Source organism: Rhinoderma darwinii, chromosome 8 (assembly GCF_050947455.1).
Source record: "Rhinoderma darwinii isolate aRhiDar2 chromosome 8, aRhiDar2.hap1, whole genome shotgun sequence".
Taxonomy (NCBI): domain Eukaryota; kingdom Metazoa; phylum Chordata; class Amphibia; order Anura; family Rhinodermatidae; genus Rhinoderma; species Rhinoderma darwinii.
The window spans coordinates 113,190,939-113,203,201 of NC_134694.1; the positions used below are offsets into that span (position 1 = coordinate 113,190,939).

A 12,263-nucleotide genomic window follows, 5' to 3' on the forward strand; every position below is an offset into this window, starting at 1 on the left:
CACAGAAGTGTAATCTCCTCCTCACACTACTACACCATGTCATGTATACACAGCACAGTGCACACAGCAGTGTCATCTCCTCCTCACTAATACACCATGACATGTATACACAGCACAGTGCACACAGTAGTGTCATCTCCTCCTCACACTACTACACCATGACATGTATACACAGCAGTGTCATATCCTCACAATACTACACCATGTCATGTATACACAGCACAGTGCACACAACAGTGTCATCTCCTCCTCACACTACTACACCATGTCATGTATACACAGCACAGTGCACACAGCAGTGTCATCTCCCCACACTACTACACCATGTCATGTATACACAGCACAGTGCACACAACAGTGTCATCTCTTCCTCACACTACTACACCATGGCATGTATACACAGCACAGTGCACACAGCAGTGTCATCTCCTCCTCACACTACTACACCATGACATGTATACACAGCAGTGCACACAGCAGTGTCATCTCCTCCTCACACTACTACACCATGACATGTATACACAGCACAGTGCACACAGCAGTGCCATCTCCTCACACTACTACACCATGACATGTATACACAGCACAGTGCACACAACAGTGTCATCTCCTCCTCACACTACTACACCATGTCATGTATACACAGCACAGTGCACACAGCAGTGTCATCTCCTCCTCACACTACTACACCATGTCATGTATACACAGCACAGTGCACACAGCAGTGCCATCTCCTCCTCACACTACTACACCATGACATGTATACACAGCACAGTGCACACAACAGTGTCATCTCCTCCTCACACTACTACACCATGACATGTATACACAGCACAGTGCACATAGTAGTGTCATCTCCTCCTCACACTACTACACCATTACATGTATACACAGCACAGTGCACACAGCAGTGTCATCTCCTCCTCACACTACACCAGGTCATGTATACACAGCACAGTGCACACAGCAGTGTCATCTCCTCCTCACACTACTACACCATGACATGTATACACAGCACAGTGCACACAGCAGTGCCATCTCCTCCTCACACTACTATACCATGTCATGTATACACAGCACAGTGCACACAGCAGTGTCATCTCCTCCTCACACTACTATACCATGTCATGTATACACAGCACAGTGCACACAGCAGTGTCATCTCCTCCTCACACTACTACACCATGTCATGTATACACAGCACAGTGCACACAGCAGTGTCATCTCCTCCTCACACTACTACACCATGACATGTATACACAGCAGTGAACACAGCAGTGTCATCTCCTCCTCACACTACTACACCATGACATGTATACACAGCACAGTGCACACAGCAGTGCCATCTCCTCACACTACTACACCATGACATGTATACACAGCACAGTGCACACAACAGTGTCATCTCCTCCTCACACTACTACACTATGTCATGTATACACAGCACAGTGCACACAGCAGTGTCATCTCCGCCTCACACTACTACACCATGTCATGTATACACAGCACAGTGCACATAGCAGTGTCATGTCCTCCTCACACTACTACACCATGACATGTATACACAGCACAGTACACACAGCAGTGTCATCTCCTCCTCACACTACTACACCATGTCATGTATACACAGCACAGTGCACACAGCAGTGTCATCTCCTCCTCACACTACTACACCATGTCATGTATATACAGCACAGTGCACATAGTAGTGTCATCTCCTCCTCACACTACTACACCATGACATGTATACACAGCACAGTGCACACAGCAGTGTCATCTCCTCCTCACACTACTACACCATGACATGTATACACAGCACAGTGCACACAGCAGTGTCATCTCCTCCTCACACTACTACACCATGACATGTATACACAGCACAGTGCACACAGCAGTGTCATCTCCTCCTCACACTACTACACCATGTAATGTATACACAGCACAGTGCACACAGCAGTGTCATCTCCTCCTCACACTACTACACCATGTCATGTATACACAGCACAGTGCACACAGCAGTGTCATCTCCTCCTCACACTACTACACCATGTCATGTATACACAGCACAGCGCACACAGCAGTGTCATCTCCTCCTCACACTACTACACCATGTCATGTATACACAGCACAGCGCACACAGCAGTGTCATCTCCTCCTCACACTACTACACCATGTCATGTATACACAGCACAGCGCACACAGACGGTCTCCAGCTCATACACTCACCAGTAGGCGATCCAGTATTGACTGTATATCTTGCAGCATATGTTGTGCCAGGACGAGGCGGACGCGAGGCTCACTCTGTATAGTGATATATGTAAAGTAGAAGAGACAGAGAGGAGGATACAGCGGGGTTACCAAGAAGAGGTAGTAATAAGGCAGGAAGGAGGTGAGAACGGAGATATGTCAGAGGTCACACCAGACCAGTGATGAGGAAGGGGGGGCGTTAATGTTACAAGAAAACAAGTGACAGACGTCAAAGTGAGAGATGAGAGGAAGCGAGAGAACACAGAGAATGCATTAGATTTGTGGCGGTAGATTAGCGCAGATCACACACTCAAAAGTAAAACTCCATCCAAATCCTTGCACTGACAAATTTCCCAGCAACCTCTAAACCCTCCACCAAAAAACCTAACTTACCTTGGACCCCTACTCCTAAGAGTATTGTGATCTCCTCCCCCTCCTGACTCCCAATTTGTGTCGTCCCCACCGAGACAGGGCCCCAGGGAGCAGCCATGTCTGCAGGACTCTCTTGATCTGGAGCCTCTGTACTTTCTCTGGACAGTAAGAACTAAGACAGTAGAGACCTCCCTGATCATAGGGAACAGCACCTCAAGATGAGCACTTGAATTTTGAATAGAGTCCCCCTTTAAGTTTTGCGGCAATATTGTCACTGGGTGAACTACGGCTTCCTTAGCGGTTTACCTACAATCCCCAGCATGACGAGCCATTCTGCTGGCAGCGATGGACGTGTGGGGGGTGCCATGTAATATAAAATGGGACTTTTCTTTTTAATCAGCTTCGCCATCGATGACTAGTGATACGATTAGTAATAACAGGTATAGAGATGACGCTGACGGAAACCTGCGACGTATGCCGCTGTCTAGGCATTCGGCACCTATAGGACCCCCTTGTAGCATAGTGAATAGTGAATGTTTTTCTCCTGTATGCGTCTGCATTGAATAGTGTAATCTATTACGCTATTCAATGCAGCAAAAAACAAGGTATGCCGACACATGCCAGCCCGGCGTATGCCAAACAGACACATTTGGGAATTTCGCCAGGTGAACGGGGACATATGGATAGGTTTGGCGTATGCGTGACGTGAACAGAGCCCTACACCAGTTTTGATCAATCTTCCCCTAGAGATGAATGGCTGGAGGAATCTAGAAGTCCCGACCTGCACTGTCCCTATTTCTGTATCCTTATGCAAAACCGATAACTATGATGCTGGGAACTCCAGCTCCCTGAACGGTGGTCGGTCCGGGTATTACTGCCGACACACGATCCCTATATCACAGTCCGAACACGGCCGTCTAAGGGCTGACCTATAGATCAGTGCTGACGTCACTAATTAAAGGGGAACTCCAGATTTAGCCAATAAAAGTTATTCTTTATATAATGAAAAATGCCACCATTTAACAATATACCTTGTGTATCAATTCCTTACCGTTTCCAAGATCTCTGCTTGGTGTCATTCATTAGGAAGCTTCAGGGTTTACTAAAAATCTTTCCTGGTCCTGTGATAGACACACAGGTACACGGCTCAGTATAAGACATTGCTCTGATAACTGTACTGTAACGAACCGGGCACCTGTGTGTCCATCACATGACCAGGAGAGATTTTAGGCAACAATAAAGCTTCCTATTGAATGACAGAAAGCAGAGATATTGAAAGTCGTGAGGAATGGATACAGCAAAGTATATTAGAAAATTGTATAACTTTCCATTATATAAAGAATAACCGGACAACCCCTTTAAAACTACGGCCTGTCATTACGTGGATGGGGGGGGAGGGGGAGCTCTGTACCTGGATGGGCATCTGCTGATCCAAGTTTATATGGACATCAAGAGAGGAACCATCATTCTAAGCAGAGAAGGAAGGACAGAGCAGACACGGTACAGCGAGGAGGGGATCAAAGATGAAGGCGAGAGCGAAGTGTCACAGTAAGATGCGAAGGAGGGAAGACATGCCGAAGAAAGAGGCAGGGGAGAAGAATGGACGCGGAAGGAGGAGGAGGGGAAAAGAAGAAGAAGGGCAGACACAAAATAAATGTGAATTGAGGGAATGGAGAAGAGAAGAAAGGACGACAGGAAACAGAATAAAATCAGAGAATCGTTCGGAACATTTCACATCTTCTAATCTACATGAAGACAGGTCAGCCAGCAAGGAGTCTCATACATGCAAGAACGCGAGTACGCGGAAGCTTCATATACTTACTCCGGTGACTGTGGAGACGCGTGGAGCTCTGCCAGCCTCGCCAAGACCAGACATGACATGCTGCAGGAAGACAAGACACAGCGGGTGAGCGGCGTAGACGGGGGCAGGTGGGTGGAGAGGGTAATACAAGGTTAAGAGCCCCCTCAATGTCTCATAAAAGTCCCCCACCTTGATCTTCAAGACTCACAATCAACAATGATAAACTGAAGACAACTGGCATGGGAGACAGAACGTGCACACTGAGCGGGCACATGTTCTCTAGTGGCATGAGATGCCCGTTCTCAGAATCGGTGCGGGTCCCGGTGATCAGATCTTCATAGTCTATCCCATTGTAAGCCATGAATGCTTATGGCAAATAGATCTCATTCTTTGTATGATGAATGTAATACTTTGTGCATCAACTCCTCACTGTTTTCAAAATCTCTGCTTGCAGTCAGTGAATGAGAACCTTAATAGATTAGACCAAGGGGCTGCATGCCTATTCTGGTCATGTGATGCTCACACGGGTGCACAGATTATTACAAGACAGAGCTCTGCTAACTGTAACGGACCATACACCTGTGTGATCACCACATGAGCAGGACAGATTCTCATCCTATGCACGTAAATAATGAAGGTTTTCATTCGATGACTGCAAGCCGCAAGAAGTGGATACATAAAGTATATTGGAAAATTGAAGAACTTTTTGTTATACAATTGATAAAACTTTATTTGATGAAAGTTCAGCAACTTTGTAATATCCTTCGCAAAGATCTCTATGCAGTCAGTAGACGGAAACAAGTAAAAAATGTTGACCTAGTCATACTTGCACGCAGCTGCAGTTTGCTACAATGTGTTAGTGAAGGGAACAGCAATCAGACTGGAGGCAGAACTTGAGACACTTGTGCTGTTGCTGCTGCTGCATTTCATCTATAGAGTATTACCTACACTGTAACAACATGCAGCTGTGATAAAGACGGTCAGGAAAAGTTTCCAGCCTCAGGACAAAAATGCTCCCACTCACTGACAGCAAACAGAGATCTTAAAAACGGAAAGGAGCTGAAATACAAAATATATTAGAAAGATGCAAAATTGTACATTGATTAACCGCCCTGTGATACCTACACCAGCCCAGCGCCTCCTGCAGTTCACAGTCAGAACTACACGTAAGATCCAGTATTTCTTACCGGAAGGTTAAATGCTCCCACCATTACATAGCTGTTTCCGTTCCTCTCAGGACCCCCGGACCCCGGGCCCCCTGCTGCACTGCCGCCGGCAGTGGAAGATGTGCTGGATGAGGACGAGGCTCCTCCTGTCGTGGTTTGCGTCTGAGGTGGAGCACGTTCCACCAGGTGAATAACTTTCCCATCCACATCTGCGGGAGTACAGAAGAAGTAAGAGAGCGGAGGGGAGAGCAGCGGAGGGATCAGCGTGCACAAGACAGGGAAAGGCACTCACTGTATTCCTTCAGTTTCTTATCTTCCTGCAATACACGACCCTGATATATGAGCCGCTGCTTCTCGGAAGGTATGCCAACAGACGAGGATATATGATCTTTAAAGTCCTTCACCGTTATCTGCAGGAAGAGGAGCACAGACATTACAGACCGGCACTATTACAGCACGAAAAACATGGAGCGCAAATAGAATACCCTGGACGCTGGCATGTAGACATGTATGCCATAACTGTGTGGTGGGTGGGGGTTCCACTACTGGGACCCCTCTGATCCTTGGGTTGGGTAGGAGGGTACTGACAGCTTGTACAACTGAACGGTGGATTTCTGGGTGATTAGCCAGTAATGTTTTTTTTTTGCTTAAACGTAAATAAAGTCCTAATAATTGTCTAAGGAAAAATTCTGCAACTTTCCAATATACTTTGTGTTTCAATTCCACACTTTTTATTTTTCAAGATCTCTGCTTGCTGCCCGGGAATGGGAGCATTCTTGTTTACACACAGGACGTTGTGATCTGCACGTTACATTGGATCACCCTTAGCGAGACAGCCTCGGGATGTAAACAAAAAATTATCCCATTAACTGACAGCAAGCATACATCTTACAAATGGCGAGGAATTGATACACAATGTATATTACAAAATTTCACGGCTTTTCTTTTACAGTGATTAAGTGTCATTTACATAAAACTGGAAAATCCCTTTAAAAACGGCAGTCATGGGGAGGGACTGGCAAGTAGACTTAGGACATGTTCAGACTAGGAGGATTTTCCATGTGGGTTCCTACAAATCTGAAAATCTGCACAGATTTTAGTTTTTTCTTTCCTCATTCACAGTATGCCATTACAAAGGATCAAATCCGCATGTGTATGGTGCAGTACATACAGCGAGCAACCAGCAGAATAGTGAGTGCAGCTCTGGAGTATAATACAAGATGTAACTCAGGATCCGTACAGGATAAGTAATGTATGTACACAGTGGCTCCACCAGCAGAATAGTGAGTGCAGCTCTGGAGTATAATACAGGATGTAACTCAGGATCAGTACAGGATAAGTAATGTAATGTATATACACAGTGACTCCACCAGCAGAATAGTGAGTGCAGCTCTGGAGTATAATACAGGATGTAACTCAGGATCAGTACAGGATAAGTAATGTAATGTATATACACAGTGGCTCCACCAGCAGAATAGTGAGTGCAGCTCTGGAGTATAATACAGGATGTAACTCAGGATCAGTACAGGATAAGTAATGTAATGTATGTACACAGTGACTCCACCAGCAGAATAGTGAGTGCAGCTCTGGAGTATAATACAGGATGTAACTCAGGATCAGTACAGGATAAGTAATGTAATGTATATACACAGTGACTCCACCAGCAGAATAGCGAGTGCAGCTCTGGAGTATAATACAGGATGTAACTCAGGATCAGTACAGGATAAGTAATGTAATGAGAGTATGTAATGAGTGACTCCATTTTTTCTGTAGGTTAAAGAGGTTTTTCCCACTAAGAACATTTATTACCTCTTCACAGGATGGGAGATATAGGTATGATGACAGGAGCCGCACCGATCACTAGATCAGGAGTCCTGAGTCCCTGACTGCTCAGCACGGCAGTAACAGAAAAGAAGTGTGAATGGGGTGGCGATCGATCATGCACATTGCCGCTCTATTCAAAGTCTATGGAGCTGACGGAAACCACCAAGCACTGTGCTCGGTGGGGCCCCCAGCGGTCTTAGGCCCCCTGCACACACTGCGGATTTCCCCCTTCTACATTGAAACGGGTGAAATCTGCGGTGAACACCCAGAAGAGAATGAGACGGCTCCACATGTATAAATCCGCAGTGTGTTATGATTTCTGTGCAGACAATGGTCAGCAGTTTAGGGATGAGGAGGAATTTATTAAAATATCATCTACTTGTCTGCAACAAGCGGATTTTAAAGGGAGCCTGTCACCAGACATTGGGCTGTCAAACCAGCAGCCCAGTAATATAGCGCAGCCTCTCCTGAATATAACGCGGTTTTGTTTTTTTCAGATACGCGTCCTTGTTGCAGCGATAATAACTTTATTCTTCATAGGCAAAGCGCGTCACCGTTGCTCCAAACCGCTCTACCTTCTATCACCCGTCCGTCCCTCCCTCCCTTCTTTGATTGACAAGGCCAGGCAGCGTAGAAGCCGTGATCACGCCTGGCACCGTATTCCCGAGCGTGCCTGCGCCCCGGCGTCTGAATCGGCGCATGCGCACCACAGCGCTGAAGTTTCACCGGTCTAATCGCCTCTACTGCGCATGCGCCACTTACGTCACACACACACCCGGGGGCTGTACTGCGCGCGTGCGCCAATTTCTGGTGACAGATTTCCTTTAATACCGCAACTCCGGATAGAAAATCGGCCATACCGATGTCACTTATCCCGAGGAGACGTGATCAATGTTTAATTCTATATATAAACTGAAATGGCGATCAGTGCGCGACCTGCAGCATTTAGGTCTTCATCTCGCTCTTCTTTGTTTCTAGACATTTAGCCTAATTTCCTGGTGACCTCACACTTTATATTTCCCCGCACCGGGCATCCAAAAAAAATAGGGACAAAACTATAGAGAAGAACCGAAAATAAATCCTGTTGGCCCGCGCTGCGAGCAGGGACATCCGATTGTCTGTCGCTGCCGTTTAATGGGCAGCGAGCTTTGCAGGTCACCATTCTGCCCTTTGACCACGTTGACCTTGCTGTTGACCTCACCCACCTCTGCATCCACCGTGAAGGTCCGAGTTTGCGAGTCCAGTGTTTTCACCGTCACCTCCATTTTCTCATCTGCTGCCATCTTATTTCCCTGAAACAACAATTCAAGAAAGTCAAAAGCTTAAAGGGTTTTTTCCATAATGAATATTTATCACCTGTACACAGGATTGGTGATAAATATCTGATCGGTGGAAGTCCGACTGCTGGGACCCCCACCGATCCCGAGAACAGGTTTACCTTGCCGTCCCTGGGAGCCCCATATGAATGGAGCGGTAGTGCGCGTGCTCGGCCACCGCCCCACATATTTCTATAGGGCTGCCAAAGATAGCGCTCGGCAGCCCCATAGAAATGAACGGAGCGGAGGCCAAGCATGCGCACTACTGCTTCATTCATATGGGGCTCCAGGGAACGGCAAGCTCATTCTCGTGATCGGTGGAGTTCCCAGCAGTCGGACCCCCACCGATCAGATATTTATCACCTAACATGTAGATAGAGATTATGGGAAAGCCCCTTTAATCATTGTGTAAGGAAAATGTTCTGCAACTTTTTAATATACTTCATTTCAAGACCTCTGCAGGCTGTAAGTGAATTGGAACATTCATGGCTTACATCCACAGGCTGAAAACCTGTATAGACCTAATGCTTATCACAGCTGAGGGTTTGATACAATTGCATCCAGTCTAGACAATCTTCTTGATAGTTTGCTACATTGTATCAGTGCAGGTAAAATGTATCATTCTGGAGTCCAGATTGTTTAGGGGGCAGCACGGTGGACGTTCTGCGCCCACTATTTAACCTCCTTATAGGAATCATATGGATGCTTCTAGTTAAAGGGGTTTTCCAGGAGTTAAAATAATAACCCAGACGGTAAGAAATATGATAAAGTTAAAAAAAAACAAAAACAAACATATACTCACCTGTTAAAGGGGTATTCCACACTTAGACATGTATGGCATATCAAAATGTCTGATAGATGTGGGACCCAGCTCTAGGACCTGCACCTATATTGAGAACGGGGGGTAAATCAACTCGTGTTTTGACTGGTGCGGCGGCCGTAATCTGGCGATTCCCAAACAGGACCTAGTTGAGAGGGGTCCGGATATGAGCGCGTCTTTCTCCGTTCTGTTTTATGACCGTTACGCACTCAGCGGAGCAGCGCTTAATCTGTTGTTTCCGCAACTCCCATTGAATAGAACGGAGAAAGAAGCGCAAATTAGTGACCCTCTCTTCCCCAGTCTGGAATCTGCAACCGCCGCCACAGGCGAAGCAGAGGTCATGTGATCTCAGTTCTCGATATAGGTGCAGATCAGTTCTCGATATAGGTGCAGATCAGTTCTCGATATAGGTGCAGGTCCTAGAGCTGGAACCCACATCTATCAGACATTTATGGAATATCCGGTGGATAGTCCGAACATTTCTATAATAGGAATATCCCTTTAAATCCCCCACCGATCCAGCACCGAAACTTACGCGGTCCTCTCCAGTCTTTGCTTACACGTCCTGCAATGATGACATCACGTACATCTACGTGACGGCTGCAGCCAATCACTAGCCTCGGCGTTCTGGCGCCGTACGTGTAAGGACAGATTGGATCATATATGAATGTGCCGTTTTCGTGTCAGTTTTTTTTTTGCCAAAGCCGTAGTGGATCCATATCTGCGCTGGCTTTTTCTGCGGCATGTGAACATGGTTGTGGAAACCCCATTCACACGCGTGGAATCCGGATTGTCATCGAATTTGACGCATACAAAAAAAAATACTAAATTTTCAAAAAGAAAAAAAAATTTCTGTAGATGTTAAATGGATTATCTGGATTTGGAGATTACGGTCTGTACATTCTGGATCTTGTAGTTCCATAACAAAGGATATATAGCAGCAGGGAATTCTGGGATTTGTAGTTCCACAGCTGCAGGGAAGGCCCAAGCCGCCCGATCTCGCTCTATAGATGATAAAGGTATCACTGTTGCGGTAACGGCTGCGGTATGAGGAGGGGGGTCATGCTGTTCTATTACTGCCAGTATTCTAGCTGCTAGAACATTCTGGCCCTGACATGTGCCCCTCGCCTCGGTGTCATTATCTGATTTCGGTATCCATACCCCGCTGCCCGTCACATCCCACCCGTTCCCTCCGCCCCCTCGGTAATCTCACCTGTGATCTCCCTGGTAACCAGAGACACCGATAACTGACAAGTGCTGTAACGAAAACAGCAGTAGCCGGTCGGCTTCCGGGTTCTCTGTATGGCTTCCGTTTCCGGGGCAGCCGTTAAGAGACGCTCTCTTCCGGTGATTGGAACGCATGACGTACATCCGCTTCTGCCCTTTCTTCGCTCTTAAGATGCAGGACCCTTCCGCCCTTACCCCACTATCAGTAATCCGGCACCTGTTTTATGTATTGAACTAATTAGCTGCTTTTCTCACGCATTGTGTCTGAAAACGTATCTATAAAGTATAAACTCAACCCATATTTGCTTTTGTGGAGATTTGAGAATTTTTTTCAAACTGAATTTACAGAATTACTCCAAAAGTCAATGTCTGCACCATAACTCATGCCCTCCATAACCTGACATTTCAGGAATGTCACACTTAGTGTGAGAAAAGTCATACACGGCTCTAGTCAAGAATGGTGGTGGTTAAGGTTACCACCTTTTGATTGTCAGATTTGCAGACTTTTTTTTTTTTACCTCTTTTATAATGATATAAACGTAGTTTTTTTAAAACCAGATTCGCTGTTAAACCCACCACTTATCCATAAGTCAACCACCTGTCTCTTCAAAATACATTACTGTGCCCCCCTGCACGTATACATCCCTGCCCAGCCTGTATGTTCATTTCCTGTGCCCTCCTTCCCGGCTGCTTATATATCTCTGGCAGCTTCCCTTGGCAGTGTATACATTTCTGGGCTCCCTCTCCTTTATGTCATGTTCCATCTTTTCCGCAGGTCTTACCGCTCTGGCCTTTCACCTGGGCCTAAGGCTCTTAACTCCAAGAAAGAAGATCACTGTCATGTTAATGGAAATTACTCGGCCGATAAGAGCAGCTTCATCAACTGATGAGTAATGGTGTGTGACCAGTGTGCCCGCTCTGTATCCTGGTGGCCGGTGTCTGAATTGTGGTATCTGGGGTCTGAATTGTGGTATCTGGGGTCTGAATTGTGTGGTCTGAATTTTAGGGTCCGTTCTGGTATCCAAATTGATGGGTTGGGTCTGGGATCTAAAATGTGGAGTCTACATTTTTGGAATCTGGTGTCTGAATTGTGAGGACTAGGGTCTAAATTATGGGGTCTGGTCTGGGGTCCGAACTTGGGGGACTGGTGTCTGAATTGTTGGGTCTGGTCTGAGGTCTAAATAATCTGGATTAAAAGAGTTATCCAGTCTTTATAAAAATTGTAACACAAATGGCATCTAAGATCATTATTGTGGGCAATCTCCTCCCTCTATACTGTCCTCACTGTAAAGTCCTTATAGTCAGGACTGTATACATGATATTTCAGGAAAATAACTTAGATTCTGTTTATTACATTTATTGTAATAAAATACAATTAGTTGTCTATGAAGTCTTTACATCTCATTTAAGTAGACAATTAAGAGATATTTTCTCAAACTAAACTGAATTATTATTGTATTTCACAAGGAATTATTATTGTATTTCACAAG

At 45.9% G+C, this 12,263-nt stretch overlaps 1 protein-coding gene across 3 annotated transcripts in view; it reads right to left on the minus strand.

Annotated features, from left to right (window-relative positions):
* The window catches only part of BAG6 (BAG cochaperone 6), a 31,644-nt gene extending 20,773 nt beyond the window's left edge, over positions 1-10,871 (minus strand). The window contains exons 1-7 of one of the 3 annotated variants that reach the window (XM_075836407.1): positions 10,760-10,860; positions 8,616-8,702; positions 5,879-5,996; positions 5,608-5,795; positions 4,442-4,501; positions 4,031-4,087; positions 2,227-2,301 (exon numbers count right to left, since the gene is read on the minus strand). In XM_075836407.1, the coding sequence (XP_075692522.1) occupies positions 2,227-2,301; positions 4,031-4,087; positions 4,442-4,501; positions 5,608-5,795; positions 5,879-5,996; positions 8,616-8,693 (576 nt within the window). In that variant the 5' untranslated portion in view covers positions 8,694-8,702; positions 10,760-10,860. Of the gene's footprint in view, positions 1-2,226; positions 2,302-4,030; positions 4,088-4,441; positions 4,502-5,607; positions 5,796-5,878; positions 5,997-8,615; positions 8,703-10,081; positions 10,225-10,759 lie in introns of those variants that run through there. The other 2 variants (XM_075836405.1, XM_075836406.1) reach the window with 2 other exon arrangements.
* Between the last annotated feature and the right edge of the window lie 1,392 nt (positions 10,872-12,263).